Here is a 24,028-nt window from a genome sequence, read left to right as displayed (position 1 = left end):
TCACAGATGCGTAACCGATTGCAAACAAAACATGGACTTAATTGGATAAACTGGAGACAATATTTGAAAAAAAAGTCAGTTTGTTTCCAACGATGGTAGGCTGACCATTGTTAGAAATTGATACAAAATAACACTTTTCTTGAAAATAACAGCAAACCAGGTGCCATTATTTCACAGGATGCTTGAGACTATATTATTCACTTTACTCAAGTAAGGAATATCATAATAACTTGGTAGTTTTGTTTACTGCAATGATATTCACTGAACACAATCTTTGCAAGATGTAGTTGACTTACATGTGCATTATCTCTGCACAACGCATCTCACTAATGGTTTGGCTGTGGAAGCAGCCATGACATATAAACAGCAAAGGTAAACTACAGACCCCCTGATATGATGAGAGGCAACACCCTTCCATATTTTGGGATAACATTGGTTGCTATATATGTCGTGCATCAAGTGAAATGAAATATTATTTTTCATAGCTTTTCAAATAACACAAAGCCTGATAATTTGATGTTATTTATTTTTTTAATAATTAGTTTTGGGGGGTCCACACAGGGTCGCCGGTAATAAAAAAAAAAGTGGTGTTTTTTTTAAAGGGGGGGGGGGGGGGGGGGGGGGGGGGGGGGGCGGGGTCGGAAGCCCAAAATAGGGTCGGCAGGAAACGAGAAGTTGGTATATGTGCGTTTTCAAAATTTCGATTTTCTTTTCCGAACGAAATTTATAGGAATAATGTCTTTCAAACAAATAAATTTGTTTGTTCATTTTTGCAGGCCTTTATACAGTTTTAAAAAATGATTTTAAATGGTGTACTCCAGTTCAGAAATTACGTACACCATTCAGAACGAATTAGAAGCGTCCCGCTCAATAATGCAAAAATTGAAAGTGACTATTTGTTTACTTGTCATGTGCGGATTTTTTCGTGCGATGTCTCATTGGAAAGCTAGAAAATTATTAATTCAATTTGAAAAACTAGTTTTTCAAGGTGCTACATACACCAACTTTAACCCTAACTCCCTAGGCCTTTTTGCTAGGATGTAGCCCCAATCCTGCAAAATCCTCCAATTGGCCTCATATAGCCTCAATCCTGCAAATTCCTCCATTATTTCTTGAATAAGGTCTGTGGAGGGGTGACCACTGCCTGAATCCTGCAAAATTCTGCGGCAGTGACTGTCAATATGTTGAGGCTTGGCCAGTGACATCCTGGAGCAGTACTGGAGGATTTCAAGCATAATCCATGCAGGCCTATATTTATGCATGGCTGAGCAAAAACAAAACAAGGCCTGGCCCAAGACCTTGACAAAGTGCATCCTACAAAATCAGTAACGCGCTTTTGCCATGCAACCTCAATCCTCCAAATTCCTCCACTTTGGCAAAGAGGAGTTTGAAGGATTCAGGGCCGTTAGGGTTAAAGAAAATGGTCCTGTTAATCTTAAACAATTAAGAGAAAGTTAAATATACAAAAGAAACAGAAAAAACAATGTGCAGACATTTCATGAGTATCTGCAATATAAAGAAATCAAAACCCAAAAATACATAACTTTCTGGTATTGTTTATCTTACCGTGAAATTTAGCTTTTGTAGAGCACGTTCCTTTGAAGTACGGAATCTTTTTCACAGATATGATACCAGCTAGTATTAGAAGAAACCAAAAAAGTAGGATTTTCAAGATGAAATTGGATGAGTGGATGAACTAAATCTACTTTATATTCCTGACCGTTACAAAACTGATTTTGAGGAAAAATCTTCTCCAGAGCCAGCTCTAGACAAAACAGTTTGGGTAGCTAAATAACATGGAGTAGTGATTGGAAAGTTTTTTAAAAAAAGTAAGGATATTTTGAAGGTCATTGTTCTGTACAGTTTGGTGAATTTTTCCCTAAATTCTTAGGAAATTTTGTTTACTGAAAGAAAAGCAAATTTTGCGGGACCTTACAAGGGGGGGGGGGGGTCCAGAGAGCTTACTGCAGGAGGGGGGGGCTCCTCTCTCAAGTGAAAAATGGCCATTTTTGAGAACATTTTGGTCACTGCCAGGGGGACGGGCGCCCCCTCCGCACCCTCTGGATCTGCCACTGCCTTTTAAAGCTACGTCTATGAAAGTTTTTTTCTTTGTTTTTTGTTGTTGTTATGTTCTTGCTTTATTTACAAAGTACCATTGTTTTGCTTTGCTTTTAAAGGGATTACTTAAAATTCTCTAACCCTCTCCGCACCCCCACAAACAAAAAACATTACCCCTAGATTCCAAAATGATGCACAAAATGTCATTACAATATATCAAGTCTACTATAAACACAAATAAAACACGGGACAATTTTTTATTTGTGATCAATTACGGTGTTCATTTCCTCACCACAAACTGTCGGCAGAGTTGAGGGTGTGCACACCAATCCCCTCTCCAGCTGCTTGGGGTCAAACTGGGTGACACACACCCCGACGCGATCCCCCTGGCTAGCTGACTGGACGGGTTGTCTGAACATCTGCATTGATTTCACTTTGCGTGTGATCTTGAGAGCAGGGATCTCAACAGTCTGCGATGGGATCAATATATGTATGGGTATGAAAGAAAAATTGTTTCTGACGGAACTTTTGCTTCAGTGAGATCCATAAAGTCTAGACTTGGTCCAAGGCTTTGTTCCCCCAAAGCCACCACAAGCCTCTTAAACCAAATCAAGATTAAACCAAATCGAGCTTTAGGAACTTTGGCACTTGACCCCAGCATTTCTGAGCATACCTAAAGTGCGCTGTACTAAAGCTATAATGTGTACTCACTCAAGCTATAATGCACTAAAAGTGGTAGGCAGCCGTATAAGCTATAACATTTGTTTAATGCGTGAACTTTGCTCAGAATTTCTGAATTCCAGGTTCCAAAGATTGGATCCAATTCATCTTTAATAATGAATTGGCAGCAGCTGCAAAAGGGGAACAAAATCTAAATCCAGTCCGGGACCAAGACTATATAATTCTCATTTTGACCATCCACATGCAAATATACTGCAAGAATTGCATAACCTTGTTTCCAAAAGATGGGGTCAGGCTGATGTCATCTGATGAAAACATCTATTCATTTACACATAACGTTTTCATCAGTTGCTATGTGTTATCATTCAGCACTCCAGACTCAAGAACCAATGATTTTCAAGAACATAGGTCTGGGAGCTAGATAAGCCAATTAAAAAAAATCCTTGATGTCCGCGCCCACCTAAAGTGTCAGATGTCGTCCACTGAACAGTACTCATCTTTCTGAAGAATCCAATGCCTCTAATAGATAAAATCCCTCAATGATTGGGGTATAACATTGTGATGCTTGACTCATAAGTCAAGTTGGCATAGCGGTTCTTTTCTCGCCTTCCACCACTGTGACCCGGGTTCGATTCCTGCCTGGGCCAATATGTGGATTGGGTTTTCAGTCCCTGTCCAATTATGTGCACAGTTTTCTCCAGAATATTCTTCTGGGCTTTTCCTCCCACCTCTAAAACTGTAACTTCTTCTCATTGTCTTCTCTCTACAGGTTTCTTCAGGCTTGCGAGCTACAGGGCCTAGGGCACTTTGGAGGAATCCTTGGCTTCATTACCCGAAATAGTGATAATTCATAATAATACTTTGATCAGAAGCATTTCAACTTCAGTTTTATGTAACTCTCATATTATCTTTGTAAAAAATCACGTTCCAGATGTTTTAATTGACGTCACTGACTCGGCAATCATGAAATAAATGTTTCATGCCAATTACCGCAAGTCATTCATGTCATTCCTCTCTTTCTTTCCCCCCATGATCCCCAAAGCCCTACAAATCACTCAACTTCAATTGGTCAGCTCGCGCTGACACACTTACGTCATTGACGACGACTTTGCCGCTTAGCATGGTACCGGTCATGACAGTTCCCTGACCCCGTATTGAGAAGCAGTGATCCACGGCGTACAGCATCGGACCACTAGCGTCGCGCTGCGGTAGATACGCCTGTCGCTTCAACTCCTACCGGGATAAAGTTAAGATCGGCGCATTATTCAATAAAAATCAAATATTCAGGGTCTTCGGGGGGGGGGGGGGGCTATACCTATTCAAAGACCTGCAGGTGAACAGTCTTTTGGCTGCCTGGACTCTGTAGGCGGAACACAGGTAAATATTTCATAGTTTTTTATCTGACTGTGCCTAAGGTGTGAGAGGTTTTTCTCCCGTCCAATCAATTATGAATACAGCAGGTGCATAACGGGAACCCCTGGATAGGATCATGATTTTGGTCTTCCTACGTACTGGCGTCTGAATGGGCTTATAATTTATTACCTGAAAATACAATCCCTCAACCGGGGGTTAATAATGGATGCTTCCCTCAGGGATGACTACACAACCCTGTCATTGATGCAAGGCTCATGTGAGGTTCAGCAAAAAGGACCAAAATAACGCACTTAACGCTGAAAGACGAAAAATGATGTCTTGTCAATATATTCATAAATTCCAATTCATTACATGTATAAAAAATATAAGGTGTGGGATTTTGACTTACATTTCTTTGAATGCAGTCTTCAAAAAAGATAATTTTTTTTCTCGCAACATACTTTTTAAAAATATTTTGTTTAACTAAAAAAAAAACTATTTTATGCCGAATATTGGCATCTGTAACCCTCTATAAAAATGGCTTTCTATTCATTAGCGCACAAAAGAGAGCCCAAAAATTGTCTGGTAGCCAATAATTCAAACTAACTACCGGTAACTGTTGGTGGATTTTTGTGTTTGATCTCTCATTTAAATTTTTACTTTGCTATATGAAAACAGCAATTGAAAAAAAAACCTCTGTGTTTTGAGATGAAACTAGAAATTTATTTGAAATAAAGTACCCAATTTAAAAAAACCTCCACTGACATACGAACAATTCCTAGTGGATGCTGTAGTGCCTAATAGCAAAGATGATTGAAAAAAAGTTTTTTATGTGATGCAATAGGGACTCAAATATGATTTATGTTCACTAAAGTGTTGCTACCGGTAGCAAGTAAAGATGCAATTTTCTTAAGATGTTTGACAAGTGGGGTGCTGTGGTCCAGTGGTTACAGTGTTCGACTCATGTGCCGTGGTACGTGGGTTTGAATCCTGACGGGGAACATGGTGCTTGTGCGCTTGGGCAAGGCACTTTACTACGATTGCCTCTCTCCACCCAGGTGTAGTAAATGGGTACCTGGTAGGAAGTAATGGCAGCCGTGCTAAAGCCAGGGTAATAATAAGAGCGCCACGAGTGTCACTTTGTGATGGACATGAGCGCTATACAAGATGCCATTATTACTATTATTATTATTATTATTAAGTTAATTTTTCCGTGCATAAATTAGCATAATTACAAAATGTCACACACTTGACCTATCAAAATGCCATTTAGTAAAACTAAAGCAGAGGGTGAACATTGTTAGATGCATGCTGTAAATCCCAAAGACTAATCTTTACTCCAAAATAAGTGTGGGTGTGTGTCCTTAGAACTTTGAAGTAAAGCGTGAATTTCCGGTATGGGCCCGATAAACATTTTTACGTGTGTTGTGATACACATTACCAAACTTTGATTTAGCAATCCCTAATACTTTGACACAATTTGTGAAAGTAGAAACTATACCCTGAAGTAGGGAGTAATATAGCCGCTAGCCCGATCATTCTCTGGGAGCCCACATGGGGCACTGCCTCACGTTTGAGAAGAAATCTCTCCTTCGTGGACATGCTGAAACGGGACACCGGCTTGACCACCGCTGAGGAGGTGCGCTCCTGCATGCTGGACCGGGACATCTGGACCGAGATCATTGGGCGGGCTCGAGCTGCCAAAGGGCCTCGGCTTGATTGATTGATTGATTGAGGGAGTAATAAGTTCTAACATGACGAATCAGAGACAGAAATATGTCAAATGAAGTTAACAAGGGGTAAAGCTTTAAAAAATCAGACGAGCCCAATTTTATGTCACATACGGGCCAAAGAATGGCCCTAAATAGGACGGTTGGCAGGCATGTACTTAATAATTAAATTGGAACTTAACCTTTAAACATCACCGCAGCATTTTATAAAATGTAATTAAGGTTGGGGAAACAGCACCATTGAGATCCTTCTGCATTGAACAAATTAAACAATCACTACGAGCAGACTACAGAAATAGCCAAGATTAACGCAAGTGTGCAACTCTCCTGAGATTGTACACATTTCCCTTGATCATCTCCCTGACGTGACTGACAATAACCACTTCTGAAATCTTGCTCCCTAGAGACCCACGGATCAGTTGTCCCAATATGTGACAAAGACACTGTCTAATATGCCTGCCCCGAGGCCACTGGTTCATCTATGATGACGTGCGTGACATAGTGTACACATACAGAACACACTGAAAGTGCCCTCTGTATTGCATTACATGCTGCACCTGTCGACGGCACCGGACTATTTCGACCGCAACAATGCAACAAGTTCACGCAACCTCCCTCCCTATTCAGCCAACTCCCTCTGTAAAGATCTGACGCACACAGATCGTCAGGATAAAAGGACGCTGGAAAAAAACTAACAAGAGAGGCTAAATTGGGGAACATGTGGAATATGTCTGGGAGGCATTCACGGTCTATTTACGCTCCGTTTCAGACTTTTTGAAAAGTACAAACACAAAAGCAAGGCATGCAAAACAAGAAGTTATGCATCCGCACACAAATACGGGACAAAATACGGACACGGGAACAACAATCGCCGTGATTAATATCCCAACGTGGAATTTGATAAATGTTACAGAGACGAAACGCGAATACATCTCAAAATAATTCTTTGTACAGAACCGATGAACACAAACAGATTCCGGTCTATCATACAGACGTCAGTGTTTGCATTTACGTCGCCTTGCAGCAAATATAGTAAATCTTGTCAAAACAATTCATATTTTTAGCACTGCATAAAAAAGTACAAACACACACACACAAAAACTAAGAGTAGCTGCATCCATCCCGACCCAATTTTTTCCTGTCTCGAAGACTGTCAGAGTTTGGTGGTTTTTTTTGTCAAAGATTTACATGTAGGATCATGATCTACCATTGCAGCAGCTTGATTGCTCTTGCCATAGACTGGGACATCATGTATGTACCGGTACTATGTAAGTGAATAAAATTCAAATTGAGTCCTTGACAAGACTTAAAGGTACAACAATGTAGATTGTTATACCTTGGTAATAGATCGTGATGTTTTATTGGTCCAGAATCGAGCACGTGATGTGCCACAAACACGAATGTATCATGTCAGGGTACACCCCGTGGTACATGAGTGATGTACCCCACTGGGTACATTACCTTGATCATCCCCACTGTTGAACGTGTTGTTTCTATCGCCTTGTATAATAGAAATAGCCCGGGTAAGAGGCTTCAGACATCGCGCACACGTGCGTGCACATGTCGGATGGAGGCGCGCATAGAACATGGTCGCAGCTGTGATTGGCTCGTAACATGGCAGGGAGTAATGGATTCCTATTCAGTACAAAGGTAAATTAAATTGTGTTTCTGTGCAGTGAAAAAAAAAAAGTGCGAACATTCTCTGTGCAGTAATCACGGATCTTTTCAAAATAGTAGTTCCGCTAAATACTACACGGTATAACAAAACAATTGTTTCCTGCCGTGATTGGAGCTCATGGGTTTTGAACACCCTCGGGTGTACAAAACACCCCATGGACCCCATCACAACAGGCAACAATTGTATAGGGTATACTGGGGTAAAAACGCCCATGGGGTAATAACGCCCACTTGACTTGTTTCCACTGCTAGTAAAAAATGACAAGATGAATTATTCAATGGAATATATTTTTAATAAGTACACTGTAGATAAAAACTAATAATAACAAGAATTAAATTCATTAACATATTTGAAGGGTACATAGGTGCTGTTGAAAAAAATATTTAAAAGAAAGTTTGAAAAACTGGCCGTCGAAGGTTTAGCCTATATCGCTTAAAATTATTTTATATAAAAAAGTGTTTTATATTTTTATTATTCTTTAGTTGATATATATTAAGAAGGGTTAATTACATAATTATAAATGATTAAAATATTAAAATCTATTTTAATATGTGCTTAATAATGTTTATTTGAGTGGGCGTTTTTACCCCGGGCAAATCAGGGGTCTCGGGGTAAAAACGCCCAGTACTTTCCTTGACATCAAACTTTAATGAAGCCTCATTTATCTTCAAAAACCTCACTGTTAGAACTTTATACAGCATTATGTTTGTTGTATGAGTAAGTATTAGCTATTACAGTCCTACCACATAAATATTAAACAGTGTATTGTGTGAAGTGGGGAGGTACATGTAGGCCGTATTACTAACTGACGTTACATAGTGGCAATGAATCTGGCATTTGTTTAGTCTACATGTATGTAATAGAGAATGCCATGGGTCTATGATATGTGAGCAGATTCGCTGATTAATTAGGCAAGACCCTGCCTCTTGACCTCCTAGATTTTGACCAATCAGCGGGCACTTTCTATATCGGGTTTTCCTTCATTCACCCGTTGCGCGTCATAGACAATGGATTAAAAAGCCCTGTGTCACGCACTCTGTTATCATCCTACTCGATAACGCGCCCGGCAGTTGTTGCATTACAAAACACTGCATTCGAATTGACCAATCAAACTTTTACCGGTAGTCCTGATTTGGGAATGCAAGGACGTTTAGTAAAGTCGACTCCAATTGGCTGAGGCGTGAGATCGCATAAATTTGCATGCTTTGATATATCAGACGTTAGACAGGAGTCTGGGCTCCGTGGATAACGGGTGATACTCAGACTAGCATTTGTTAGGGAATGCCCGAGAAATCATGAGCTCATGGCATTTTCTCAAGAAAAAAAAATAACACATCTATGGTGATTTCAGTGTACTTTTAATAAGTAAAAATGACTAGAAATGGTTCTAAGACCCAACTAGACTGGTTTCTGCTCTCATGCTCTAATAGTGCAGAGCTTCATCAGTAGTACGCCAAAACCAGTATTTTATATTCGGCTAAATTAGTCGTGTCAAATGTTAGAGTACATACATGTAGATACACATAAGTGCATCTAATTGCATTTTTGTGAACCCTGTAATGAGTCCAATTCCTGGTTATTGATAAATCTTGATTTGACAAGTACACCTTCAAGATTTTTGGCCTTATATAGGCAGTAATTGGTTCGCTGGGAAACGGATTGCATAATTTCAGGTGTTCTGGAATTAAATGCCAGTCTTTCAGCAATACTTTTGTTAGCCGCTGGGTTTTGATGAGTGGTGTGTAGGTGATCTTGAAGACTAGAGGTGGTTCTTTTGGTCGTGTTTCATTCATGATGTATTGCTCACAGATTTCAAATTGTACGTCTTTTATGGCCAGTTGGCAATTTCCTCTTTCTTGTGGTTACAGAGTAGAAGTTTCTCCATCATGTCTACGAACACATTTCTTTTCTCTAAGAACTCTGTCTCTGGGAAACGGATTGCATAATTTCAGGTGTTCTGGAATTAAATGCCAGTCTTTCAGCAATACTTTTGTTAGCCGCTGGGTTTTGATGAGTGGTGTGTAGGTGATCTTGAAGACTAGAGGTGGTTCTTTTGGTCGTGTTTCATTCATGATGTATTGCTCACAGATTTCAAATTGTACGTCTTTTATGGCCAGTTGGCAATTTCCTCTTTCTTGTGGTTACAGAGTAGAAGTTTCTCCATCATGTCTACGAACACATTTCTTTTCTCTAAGAACTCTGTCTCGTTGTTACAGAAATGTGCATATCTTAGTACTGTAGTTCTCCTTTGATAAAGCCTTAGGTTATCAGCAGAAGGCTAGAAACATACATACATGCCTAATAACATGGAACTATGATTTGGCTAAACAAGATTGAAATAGATTTTCAATACAAGTTTGTTATGGGCGAATTATGTACATGTACGCTAATGTTCCGCTTCCTTCCACATAAAAATACCTGTTTCAAATGATCAAGTTTGTAGATATAATTAACCAGATGTGTTTGAAAAGTTATTTGTATTTGATGGAGTATCCCTCAATATTAAATTAATTACAAAAATATGACTATACTACAGGGAAGCCTGTGGTATAGCCATTTTTTTTTTTATAAATGTGGGCGGGCGTTTTTACCCCGAGGCCCGGGTAAAAACGCCCGCCAAACTTCCTCCCGAAAAGGGGGGAAAATTTCCCCTTATCAATATAATGACCATGATTTTATATTTGCACCTGATAGAGGAGACATGTATTGCATAAAACCACACATTTATTTCCTGGTGTCTCCAAGTAGTACTGAGATATTTAACAAAAACTGAAAAATCGGGCGTTTTTACCCCAGTTTACCCTAATGGACCATTTGTCATTTATGCATTTCATTTTTCGTTTGAAGCAACAAGCAACAAACATGACAAAAGTGCTCAAATTCTAAAGACGGATGCTTAAGAACTAACCTGATGAAGATTGAGCTCTGTGAATACTGTATGTTTTGGGAAAACAAAATATTCTGGATCCGTATATTACAGTTAAAAAGTTGCCATGTCATGGTTTGAATTGCGCCCTCTTGTGGTAACACAATCCCAAAATCAGCATTCGGGACAAGATTCTCATTCAGCTGATTGTAGCTACATTTGTGTACATGAAGTCACACACTGAACCGACGAATAAAAGCAGCTGCTTACACAAATTCACAGATTCGCCCGATTACAAACCATCTACAAAGGGAAATTTCCAAAACTGTGTCACGTGACACATCTTTGGAGATGACCTTCGTTGATTGTTTGCTTCAAAATGAACCAAGTAAGCTTTTTAACAATAATTTGGATAGCTGCAATGGTCCACTCTACCGGTACCTTTAAACCTAACCACACAAGTAAAGGTAAAAGTAAAGGGGAGGAACCTGTGTTTACAGGAGCGGAGTGCCTATCTCTCTTTCTTTAGCGATTGGGCCAGACTCATATGCTGCTGTAGGGGGATCGCCACACCTCCTCCACAGCGAGTCTGTTACCTTCCCAGCATTGAATTTATGCCGGTACCCATTTAACACCTGGGTTGAGAGGAGTAATTGAGGTAAAGCGCCTTACTCAAGGACACAACACGCATGGCCACGGCGGGGCTAGAACCCACAATCTCACGATCATGAATCCTATGCTCTACCGCCAGACCACACGTGCCCACAACACGACTGTATTATTCACAATATCGCACTGCGTTTCTCTCACCATCATGCTAGTTTTTCACACCTCTCCCTATCCCTTGGTCCTAGGCCTGCAATCATTATTCATTTCATTGCTTCATCGATTGAGCGATGAATTGATGTTTCCGGTTTGATAATTAATCAAATATCAGTCTGTGCAAAGTTCCACACACCAAACTTCCACAAAGGAAGTGCGATACACAACAAGACAGATGTACTCGTACTTGGTGCAGATAATGTTAAGACCAGTGTTGTGAAGAGGTGCGAGAACGATCAGTTAATAATACAACAAAGCAATTTGAAAGGCGCACAGTAGCTAAAAGGTGCTAGCCGGTGAAAAGTCAATGTGTCTGAAAGTAAAGGTCATTACATGTACATTATGTGTGAGAGAGAAACTATGAGGGGGCGTGTGAAGAGAGATACCGTAAGATGGAAACTTCAGTTGTTGGAATAATTTGTTTGTAGGGCTGGGCATTGGAACCGAGTAACAGAGAACCCGACCGTTAATGTCAGGAACCGGTTCTAGATTATGGGATCGAGTACCCATAACCATCTTTACAAATTACACAATGTACTTAGTTACTTCTCAGACAATGAAAAAAAAAGGTTTTGAAGTCATTTGTGGGGAATTTTCAAACTGAAAACCATGCAGGCCACTAGCTGCAGTTTACACCGTTAACCCTTACCCTACTTGACCCTCCAATGCATGCCAATTGTGCCTCAAGAAAATCTCCTATGTTTTTTGCATGGCCCTCCAATATCTGCCATGTCATTTCAAGGGTAACTGGACAGGCACTCCAATACATGCCACAGAGAACAATGAGAGTCCTCTGATAACAAAGTGAGTGCCCCCAGCTGGTCAGTATCAGGCACCCTCCAGGGCCTCCAACTCCTGCCAATTGGAGCCTTCACTGTTAAGACTTGTTATCTGCCAAATAACTGCAGCTGGAGGGCATTGGCATAACCAACTGACATGCAGTAAACTACCCTCAGAGAGTAAGGGTTAAGCTATAAAGCTCACTGTACTTGTATCTTGCTGTATTGATGCGCCAGCGCAGTAGTATAATCATGCAGGCCTTTGTAAACTGTCTCAACAGCAACTTCCGAGATTTGAATGTTCGCATTTTTGGCGTTGGTTTCTTTAACGTGTTTTTTTTCAACAGAGTACCCAGTTCCTGTACCACCCGTTAATGCACACCCCTATTTGTTTGCCAATCAATGCAGGCAATACATTGTAAGTTACCGTAAACTTTTGTAATGCCATTACCAATAATGTACCCCTTGCAGTAGCAGATCTAGGATTCCCCATTCAGCATGTTCAGTCGCTGACTAATCTTATGATACTAGTAAAATGGCTGATGGTATTACTAGTGAAGTGGGGCTAAAAATAATTAATGGCATGTTAAAGTTCCTAAATATATGGGCAATTCCACGGTTACTCACATTACATTTTTGATGTACTTTTGAGTTTCCTTGGGCTGTAATTACCTTACTGAAAAGGTTTAATAACTGTTATGCCCATGGTAGATAGAGTAGACCTAGACCTACCTAAGCACCAAAGATGACATCAAGAAAAATGTGTTATGTAAGATAAACAAGATGCACAAAATCGGTTACTCACGTTACGAAAATGTAACGTGGAATTGCCCATATTCACAATTTTGTAGCTTCGTAGAGTTCAAAATTTCTAGGGGGCATGCCCCGGACTCCCTAGCAGGGCGTGCCTTTGGCTCACCTGAGACTCAAAAATCCCCCTCCCCCATTTTCCTGAAAGCTAGATCTGCCCCAGCCTTGCGTCTGACGTCAAATCTGAGGACAGGCTTTTGTTCCTGTGATACGCATGAGTATACACTTTGTACTTTTATTGTCAATGAATTTGAAGCTGCGTTCCCTGTGCTCTTTGGCAAATTCAATTTTTTTTGCTATTAATAGAGTTTCAATTTATTCCAACCGAAAACCTCCGTTTTTCATTTCTTGGGGGCATTTGCAAACCTCTGAAAAAAAGTGTGGTTTTTTTTTTAACACAAACAGATCCGCGATGTGAGCAGACTGGCTCTCGGTCCGTACATTATTGATACTGATTGTGGGGGCGGGAACCAGTCTACCCAACGGGAATAGAATCATTGTCTGGCAGCCAATAATTTGAAATTCAAGAACTAAACATGGGCGATTTTTTCGGTCGATGTCTCATTGAAAAGTGAATAACTTTTGTAGTGCTAGAAAAATAGCAATTTAAAAAAGGAATCTATTTTTTGCGATGAACTTAAAAAGCACGGGGAACTAACAACATTGAATGATGAAACCTGAGCAAGTGGTCTACGGGAATGATCAGAAAATAATCATACACTTACTTCAATCAATGCATCCACGCCGTGTGCCTCTGTATCAGGGCTGTCTGGCCCGCCTGGCTTGGCTGCTACCGGAACCACGGGACAGTTGGCAAATTTGGTGTTCTCCAACGTCTTCAGCATCTTCTTGGTCATCTGGATGCCAAATAGCAATGACAGACAGAGTTTATTAAATATTAAATGGTTTGAGGTGTGGGTTTCATATATATGTGGGTCATTCTACCGGGTTGGGGAACAATGTGTGACATATGATCATATTAAGAAAGCATGAATGCCTTGCTAGCAGTTGCTCTACATAATATTTGTTGTTGGGTGTTTCACTACTGCAGAAAGTTTGAAATCATTTTAATGGATTTTGCCTAAAATATGAGCAAAAAATATCATTTTGGATGTAACATTGACACCATCTCAGTGTTACATCCAAATATAACATTTGTACATTTTTTTTACAATTTCTGCGAAACATTACCAAATTCACTTTGCGTACTTCTTACTATAGGTGCAACACAATAAGAAAAGCTTTTGTTACGGTAGTTAGGTATCAAATGGAGCTGAAATGATAGCTTGGTTGTGTGGACGTAACATTTACACGGTGTAAAACCCAAATGTCACACTTCCATTGAGTGATTTTTACACCGTTACATCCACACTTGAGGTATTGTTTCTGCTATATTTGAACCCTGACTATACCAAAACAAAAGCTTTTCTTGGTGCTTAGGTGTCCAGTTGTAAATATGCAATGTCAGTTTGGGAAATATTTTAAATACGTGTAAAATATGGCAAAAAAGGATGTAACATTGACACGGTGTAAATGTTACGTCCGAATTAATACATTTTTGCTCATATTTTTGTCGAAGTACTTTCAAATGATTTCAAACTTTCTGAAGTATTGAAACACCCTAAGACAAATATTATGTTGAGCAATTGTTTAGAATACATTGATACTTTTAATAATATAACCAAATATATGGATGTAACATGCACTGCTTCCTAACCCGGTGGAATGACCCAATTACTAAGGGAATAAATGTGTGCTCCGAAGGTTTTTATCACTCGTTTAATACCGCTTAGAGTCTGGGTGCTGATAATTACCCGAGCCGGAGGCGAGGGTAATTATCAGCACCCGGACTCTAAGCGGTATTAAACAGAGTGATAAATACCGACCGAGCACATATTTATTCCCATTCATAAATACCTTATCAGTAAAAAAATATCAAATAATTCATTCAAAAAATCCCGATTTTGTTCAACAAGTTCACTTCATGCTTTTTGAAACATCCCTCTAGCAAAATAATGGAGTGTTCAGCTGGCGAGTAAGATGTAAACAACCCTTTTATGGAGATTGACGCGCGCGTAACATGTTCTGCGCGATGTCACGCAGAACGCACCTGGGGCGTTGCGTTTTGAATTTAGAACTATAAAATTCTGACTCGCTTGTAGTGTTGCGCATGCCTACGTGAGGATTGTGAACGTTCAACCAATGAAACGGTAAGAGGCACTGGATATTTAGGAGTCCACATTTTATTGTGACACTGGAAAAGTGTTTAAGACCAGCTAGCCATGTCTTTATCATCCGTATAAGACCGGCCACGTGACGGGCTTTCGACCAATAGGATTAGCTAAACTGTCTGAGGTATTTATGAACAACGGATAACATATCATCACACTGATAATATAATTCAACAATTGACCAAAGCTGTATCACTAACCAATAATGTAACAAAAATTGACTGATAGTGTGGTATATTGTACAACAAAATTGGTACATTGCATTTACAACATCGGTCAGTGATACATTATCGGTTGGTGGTACACTATCCGTTGGTTACTACCATCATATTAACAGTTGTAAAAGGTGCAGAGTCATATTGCTGTTAATTTCATGCACATTTAACGACATGGGCGTCCGCAGGGGTGTCGGCAGGGGGTGGGATGGGCAAATGTCCCCCTACCCACCCTTACAAAAATGATAAATTGAGAATATGCTGGAGAAAGTACATAAACAAGGATTTTGGGAAATAATGTGTTTTGCAAACCTCTAGAAAAAAGTCTTGGAGACGCCCATGGAGCCACAAAGGATTATCTGCAATTAGCTGGTAAATAACTTATTAAATAACAGATGTTTTGCTCAAAGTGAAGAGAACAATAGGACTGATATAAATTACCCCGTGAAATTATACTGACGAGCTGAAACTTAAACAGGTTTATGTCATGCACCCTACTTAAGATTTTGAACAACTTTGTTGCTTCAAACAAAACCAAAAAAAAAAGGACAAAAAGCAAATAATAATAATAATTTGGGAGACTTAAATCATCCTTGCTCACAGCTGAGAAGCCGCATTGTGTGGTCGAACCGCAGGACTCTAGAGGCGCCTTAGGCAGCCAGCCACATGGACCTATATATGACAACGGAGCACAGCCTGAGATCGAAAGTGTTTTTTTTTTTTCCAGAACAAGGAACATCGGAAGTCCCGGAGAAAACCCCTCATGGCACAGAAGAGGACCAACGCACAACTCCACTTACATATGTTCCGTAGCCGGGAATCAAACCAGGGCCACATCTGTGAGAGGCGAGCGCTTTATGCACTAGCCACCCATGATCTACCCTTAAGGAATGTTAGGGATGTCACAGAAAAAAAACCCAATGGGAAACACAAGAACCAACTGTGGTCTAGATTTACATTTAATAAACTACAAACATGTACCCTATGTCGCTTCTTTATATTGAACATTTGAACTCATTTCAACTCAGCAATGCCTTCGTGATGAATAACTGCATTTTTTTTTCGTCAGAAAAGCCTGAAGCCCCAAAGCATTGTCATTTGTGATGCAAATTTGTTAAATGGACTGGAAGCACCGTGCCTTCAAATAAAAACAAGTTCAACAACGATCCCGTTGTGAGTAATAGCCAGGTTACTGACTGAGCAATCGGTTCTGGTCTACATATCTCAAATCCTTGAGGATACTCTAATGACATCATCTTTGATGAAATTTCCTGCCAGGAGTGCCATTAACTTGCGTTTTCTTTTCAGAAAGAATCATCTAGAACTGTAACAGCATGGGCAGTGATTTTATTCATCTGTGCATGCCTGACTGCGTGCATGCCATCCTATATTCAACTCAATCAAATGTCCATGACATATCCGGTCGCAAGTAAGCCACAAATCAACTCACAAGTCCAGTCAGAAGTAACACCTGCCTTTGCAACATTTTCTGTGAAAAGTTTGTGATTCAACTTAATACTTGTGAGGACTTGTGAGGACTTGTGAGGACTTGTGAGGACTTGTGAGGACTTGTGGGGACTTGTGGGGACTTGTGGGAACTTGTGGGGACTTGTGAGGACTTGTGGAGACTTGTGATGACTTGAGATGACTTGTGATGACTTGTGATGACTTGTGATGACTTGTGATGACTTGTGGGGACTTGTGGGGACTTGTGGACATTGTGAGGCCTTGTTGCGACATGTGATGGATTTGTAGGGACTTGTGAGGACTTGTATGGACTTGTAGGGACTTGTGAGGACTTGTGAGGACAGTGGGGACTTGTGAGCACTGGTGAAGACGTGAGGATTTGTGATGAACTTGACTACAACTCTGATGGATGCTGACTGAAAGTTATCGCTTGTTCATTACTTTCTCACTCAGTTTTTCTTAGTAACACAGAACAAATCACAGAAACAAAAAAATCAATAAAATAGGATCCTCACCTTTTCAATCATTTGCGTTTTCTTCTGGGCAGGGAGTAAGTCTATCTTATTTAAGACAACCACCATCTTAGAGCAGGTTATTTCTCCTATGACAAGGCACTGACAAGCAATACAAAATCAAAATAAATGAAGAAGTAAGGAAGACATTTTGAGGAAAGATTTTGTTTCCTGTGACTTTTCTCCATACACTAACAACTCGTGAATTTAAAGAACAAATTTATTTCTTATATTAAAGAATTGCTTCTTGAATTACTTTGACTCAAGACAGTGGAGCACCCAGGACTCGTCCTATGGACGGGCTCAGTTATTTTCAGCCTTCCGTGGAAAATTCAAAAAGTAGTACTTCAAATTATCATTTTTCACTCAATATTTTCACTCATATTTTCACTCCACCCTCCCCTTTTTTGGGGAGGGAAGCAATTGAGTTGGGGCAGGCTCAAGCTCTCTTTGGGTGTGATTGATGAAAGGCATGTAAAAGATAATGAAAGGTTTGCGGAAACACCATGTGCGAATAATTTCTCAACTAAGAGAATGGTTCTGAAAAGAACCAGAGGTATAAACTCGACGTTCCGGTCAGTATGCTCTGACCGCCTCTCCTGAAGACGGTCAGAGCATACTGACCGGAACGTCGAGTTTATACCTCTGGTTCTTTTCAGAACCATTCTCTTAGTTGAGAAATTATTCGCACATGGTGTTTCCGCAACCTTTCATTATTTAGTATCTCCACCATGCAAAGCCTCAAATCTTACTCATGTAAAAGATGAACAAAATCAAGAAAACTCACCCAAATATATTCTCTAAAACAGCCTTCAGAATTTGTTTTGAATGTTTTGGGAATTACCAACGACTATTCAAGTTATAGCAAGTGCCTTGACAAATAAAATTGCTTTATTTAAATAAAACCTGTATTTTGATGGCTAAACACAATATTGAATATAATTATTCTATATGTCACAATTTTGGTGGGTTCTTTTTTTCATCGAAGCCTTGAAGGCTTACCTCAGCTGACTGGGTCTGCATTCCCTTAGTAACGTCAATCACCAGCATCATCAGATCGATAATCTGAGCTCCTAGAAAAAAATCAATCAAGGACAAAACTGACCACTCAAATTCTAATCATCATATTTTCTAATTTTTTTTTCCTAATCATCCGTGGGTGTACATGCAAAGATTCCTTTTACAAAATGTTGAAAATTTCTCATTTCACTAATCAATACCCATTATGCAGATGAGTCAAGAACAAACCGACCACCTGTAATCATCACATTTTCACAAAAGGAGAATAAAAAGAAAGATCCCTTTCATTCAAAGAAAGATCGCTTTCATTCAAGGAAGTTAAAATTGTATTGAATAAAAGGTGCACAAAATGTGCACTATCTCCAACCTTCTTTTAAAGGGAATATACAACATTTGCAAACATCGAAAAACAAACCTACCAATTTTTTACGAAATACCTTACTAGGATGTTGGTAAATTACAGTCTAAATCATCCTGTAAAATTATGGCACCATGTGTGAAGTCATCTTCAAGAAAAGTGGTATTTTGTATAAATTTCCAACGGTGGTCAGCCGACCACCGTTGGAAAAACCTAACTATTTTTCAACTGCTGCTCCAAATTTACCATTTTTTTTCAGTCCAAATTTTGTTTGCTATTGGTTACATGTTCATGAACGGGTGCAGGCCAGTTAGACTGGTTCCATTACCTTACAATTTTCCGGCATCTATAAATTGGTCCATTTCATCTTTAGTGAAGTCAGGGAACCAGACTACTTGAACATTTTTGTTTTTCTTGGTTTTTCCAGGTTTTTTTTAACACAAAACTTCAAACATGTCAGTGTAACAATATTTGATCTGTTATACTAACCCCTCAAAATAGTTCATTTCTGAAAATTACAGCAAAAGCCAATGATGTACATTCCCTTTAAAGGTATAGGACCCTTATCTTTTAGTCATGCACTTTGTTTCCAATCATTACACCACGCTGAATCCAAAGAAGAATGTTCAAAACCTAACCTGTTGAAGTTTCGGCTCAGTGGATATTACACTTTACAAGAAAGCAGTGAAAAACTAGGCACCCTTTGATCACAAAACACAATTTTGCCAATAGAAAACATTTCTTTTTCAAACGATCAGTCAACATCCTGATCCCTGGAAATCACCTACATTTGTTATATTACTTCAAAATGACAGTAAGCCGGACGGAATAATTTCACAGACAGGACTGAGTGTTTGGTACCAGTACAATCTTTAATCCAAGTACCGGTAAGCGTTTTTGATAATAATTCAGTAGGTTACTTTTTAGATAAATTATGCAAATGATCCTATGTGCCTTTGATGCGGTCATCTCCCAAGAGTGATAATGAATAGTGGACTATGTGCGTACACACAACAAGTACAATGTACAGAAAGTAAGAAATCAGTTGAAGTAATTCCTCATGATGCTCGAATGGCAAATGCGGTAACAGGGTCAGGAAAAATGTCAACACCTTGGACCCTAAATTTATCCAGAATGAATCAGATAGGGTTTACACGTGTAACACCACAAAAGACAAAGAACCTTCTATCATTTGTCTAGATGATTCTGTAGAATAGGCCTATTGTTTTGCTACATGCACTGGCTCTTTCATGTGTTTGTACAGTGCCCAATTGTCTAGCTCTTCTTCAAATTCTGGATATTGACACGATTGAAGGTTAGAACAAGTGAGTGTTGATACATGTACGTGTATGTATTATACAAGGTGTTTCTTCACATTCAAAGGTAAAACTACCGGTAGTCGGGGGGGGGGGGGGGAGGGGGGTGGGAGGAGAGGCAGAGATAATCCCGATAAGTCTCTGACTAAGTGGTTTGCACTAAATGCATGTGATTGACTTCCCAGAAAGCTGAGATGGTCTTGCCTATGCCTTATTGAGGCAAGACATGCATATTGCCTTGACTGCTAATATTGGCTGATGAATGCATTTTATTTGTTAATACTCAAAAGGCTTCAAATGTCAGGGATCGTTGATTGACATTAGCAGAGGATCATGAATATTGCCATGGAGTACTTTTTTTCTGGAAATGTGTGTAATATTGAATAGTTCTTCAGTGCAATAAAATATATGTTTTCTGGAAAACAAGGGTTGTGCCCAGAAAAGATTCTAGCTCTAAACCTCCTCATCAGATACTCCCTATGAACAAGCTATGAACATGCATTACGCAATGTATCGGTATTATGGTTTTATCATAAACTAGAGGCATGTAAGCTTTCCATTTAAACTTGGATGCATTCCTCTGGCCATGCATCACTGAGTTCCAGACATAGGCAATTTGGCTAAAAGGGATATGTTACCTTATGAAAACATAAACATAACATAATACACATCAATTGATAATCATAATCATGCAGAATTCAACACAATGCATGGTTCACCTTGGTCTAGGGGGGCTAGACGTTGTTATGGTTTGATACGCGATAACCCGCGGCCGCGATAACCTGCCGCTGCAGGAGGGTACTATCAGGACCAACCAATATCGCCCACGGACTTGTCAGAACACCGTCTAGGGAAACTCGTATTGGTTGTGTAATGCGCGCGCACCTGTTTGGCCTAATATATGCAGCGCGTAATTAAAACAAAATTATAGTACATTTAGTTCCGAAGCAACCTCTCAAATTTCTCAGCAGGGGCACATATCCTCCATGGCGTATCTTACCAATGTTGCATTATCTGAAGAAGGATGCTGAACAAACCAATCTGATAAAGTTTCAGCTCAGCTTCAGCTGCATTTTTCGAGAAAAACAACATTCTGGGATCTCTATTTCAAATCAAAAGTTGCTGAATCATGTTTTTGAATTGGGCCTGAATCCAGCATCTGAGTCACGTTCTCAGTGAGCCGATTGCAGCTACGCGATGTCGCGCACTGATCCGACGATTTATAGCAACCGCGCGCACGTGTGCGTCGTGCCAATGCTTGCGCGTGCTTCGCCGAAGAACAAAACGAACTACTAATTTGAATTTTCTACGGTGCTTCTTAAGACGCACCGTTGGAAAGGCCTTCTTTCATTGATTTCTTCAAAATGACAGCTTACCAGAAAGAATAATTTCACAGGGAGTTTAGTCCCCTTACTATCTTTCAACCAAGTATGTCTTTCAACAATAATTACGTCAGTTAGGCCTACTTTTGGATTTAAATACCCCCCCCCCAAAAAAAAAAAGCACAAGGAGTCAAATCCATTGACCAGGTCTTTCTACCTGATGTTTCAGTGCCATAACTCTGTCCCCAAATGTTCCTTGAAAAGTGATTTTTGACAGCAATGAGCCTGTGGGCTGGGGCATCGTCTTGTGCCTGCAAATGATGTTGGAAGATACATGTACATGTACACGGTGAGTCAAAAAAAAGGAAAGTTGTTTCATACTACTGAAACCAGAGATAAATGCCTGTCTGATGGGGCAAATTGGCTAGTAACAGACTTTACTTAATACTTTTTACTTTGTTACTTGTTTTTGTGGGGGGGGGGGGACACCCTGTTTTTCTACCAAAACAAACGTTTTCCACTTTTGAATGAGACATCAAAAGGAAAGAAAACACGGCCAATGATAAATTATGAAATAATTAATTGTGGTCCAACGATACATCAATTCTAGCAATTCAGACTGATTCCTGCCTCCCTGGCCAACATCGATAATGTAGAGACTGACGGGAACCAGTCTGCTAAAACGGCCAATCTGTTTAAACAAACAGCCTTTAAACAACAAAACAACAGCAAAATGATTTTTTAACGGCCAAAAATAGAAAAGAATCCTTTTTACCAAAATAAAACACACACCAATAAATAGAAAAGGTTAGCTTTTTCATGAAAATAAAACATACCGGGGGTAAGTCTAAACTGCGTCAGGAGAAAAAAAATCTCCTAGATTGAAGAGCACGGACAGTAGATGCGAATTTGTAATCTCTAGTGTGCACAATATGTGTGTTGTGGAGGTCTTTCAAAATAATTATCCATTGTGTGTGCATATTTGTGTCCAACACAGAGGGTAATTTTGCTCATATTCAATTCGTAGTCTTAATTTGTGAAGTTTGTGCTGAGTGATACGATTAGTGAAGCTTGCGTCAGCTGAAATTCATGCAATCAAAAGGTTGTAGGCCCTACATATTGTATGTCCTGAACAGGCTGCATTAGGCATTGGGAATTCAATCCTGGGTATTTCCAGCTCTGGTGCCGACAAAGTACATATGTATGTATTATTTTGTTAAGAATACAAGAATGGAATACAAGAATGAGGCAAGGACATGGTTTGATTAATTTTTTTTGATAAATTGTAATCTTATATAGCGCTTTCCACCGTATCAACAATCTCAAAGCGCTTTACAAAAATTTCCCGTTCATCAAGCCACGAGACCACGTGGCAGCCGATATCTGCTCACATTCGGTCCTCTACCCTCACACTCACAGGTACCCATTCATACTCCTGGGTGGAGAGAGGCAACTGTAGCGAAGTGTCTTGCCCAAGGGCACAAACACCATGTTCCTGGCAGGGTTCGAACCCACGCAAGATTGGGAGTCAAACACCGTAACCACTGGACCATGGCATTCTACACTCGATCAAAACACTCGAGGAAGAAGTGCAACAAAATTTAACAGGGAGTACCCAAAACATTTCTCTTTAAGTGACTGAAGGTTAAACCCACTGTTCCTGAACATGCTGTCAAAAGTTGGCACTGTATACATGTACATTGTACACAACAAAAAAGTAAGCAGGTACCGGTACCAGTAGCTACATGTACACTGTGCATACAAGTAGCAGGGATGTTTCCAGGAGTGTCATATTACCACACTGAAAAGAATTTAAAGATAGTCCTGTGTAGTCAAGGCATTCTAATTGGAAGCATATCATTAATAATAATAATATTAAAGAATATTACCGATAATTGGTCACTAGCGAGGCATTCCCATACACTTGTGCACAATTTGTTTTCTCCAACTTTAATGATAATGGTATATTTACTAATTGGACCACGAGCAATCGAGCAATCTAGCCTTTTTGCTATGGTAACATTTTGCCTCTAAATAGGGGCTGAGGCATTAGGGAGACATTGAACCTAATTCCACATGTCTCCCAATAACTTATGACACTTAAGCATCTCCCAAAGGTCCTATTTGTGGTTGTAATGCAGTGCTTACATAGTACATGTACATGTAGTGCTCTGTTCCTATTCTCAAAGAGCTTCAAATTATTACCCCTGTTCATCAGGCCATGCGACCCTTTTTCTGCAGCAGCTTGAAGTGTCAACATGTACCTTCACAAGCACGCATTCATACTCCTGGGTGGAGAGAGGCAATTGTAGTAAAATGCCTTGCCCACGTACACAAGCACCATGTTCTCCGGCGGGTTTCTGAACCCGTTTACCATGGCACATGAGTCAAACACCATCAATTTGGACCACGGCGCTTCGAGCTGAATTCAGTTTCGAAGCATCCAGGCTGAATTAGTTTTCCAAAGTCTACAGATGCTGTCTTTGTGGAAACACAATTACCTAGGTTCAGCTGTACTATGCACTCAACAAAAGAAAACATACTAGACTGGCGTCGACAGACTGAACAACTGAACAAATGTTGGCCTATGGTGAGATAGTCGATGCACATGTGCTACTAGTGTTCAAATCACTGATCAAGGTGCACTGTAGTCTACATGTACGCCTGAGAAAATTAGGAGTGTGGAGGTGCAGACAAATCCTGCAGACGATGGGACTCCTCTGTGGTGTAATAGCTGGAATTAAACCAATCACGATGACTGGATAAAAAAAAGCTGCAGCCAAATTATAGAACATTTTTCCAGTCAATCT

The 24,028-nt window shown here is 39.9% G+C and overlaps 1 protein-coding gene across 1 annotated transcript in view; it reads right to left on the bottom strand.

The window, feature by feature from the left end:
- Window positions 1-24,028, bottom strand: part of LOC119726439 (selenocysteine-specific elongation factor-like) — a 60,035-nt gene that overhangs the window by 24,195 nt on the left and 11,812 nt on the right. Inside the window, exons 4-9 of the mRNA XM_038198091.1 lie at window positions 18,205-18,275; window positions 17,206-17,304; window positions 13,503-13,634; window positions 3,832-3,972; window positions 2,351-2,528; window positions 1,567-1,635 (exon numbers count right to left, since the gene is read on the bottom strand). Coding sequence (XP_038054019.1) covers window positions 1,567-1,635; window positions 2,351-2,528; window positions 3,832-3,972; window positions 13,503-13,634; window positions 17,206-17,304; window positions 18,205-18,275 — 690 coding nt within the window. The remainder of the gene's footprint in view (window positions 1-1,566; window positions 1,636-2,350; window positions 2,529-3,831; window positions 3,973-13,502; window positions 13,635-17,205; window positions 17,305-18,204; window positions 18,276-24,028) is intronic.

This window comes from Patiria miniata, unplaced genomic scaffold (assembly GCF_015706575.1).
Source record: "Patiria miniata isolate m_02_andy unplaced genomic scaffold, ASM1570657v1 HiC_scaffold_2, whole genome shotgun sequence".
Lineage (NCBI taxonomy): Eukaryota > Metazoa > Echinodermata > Asteroidea > Valvatida > Asterinidae > Patiria > Patiria miniata.
The sequence above is the reverse complement of the archived record's forward strand: the minus strand, read 5'-3'. Positions and strand labels throughout refer to the sequence as shown.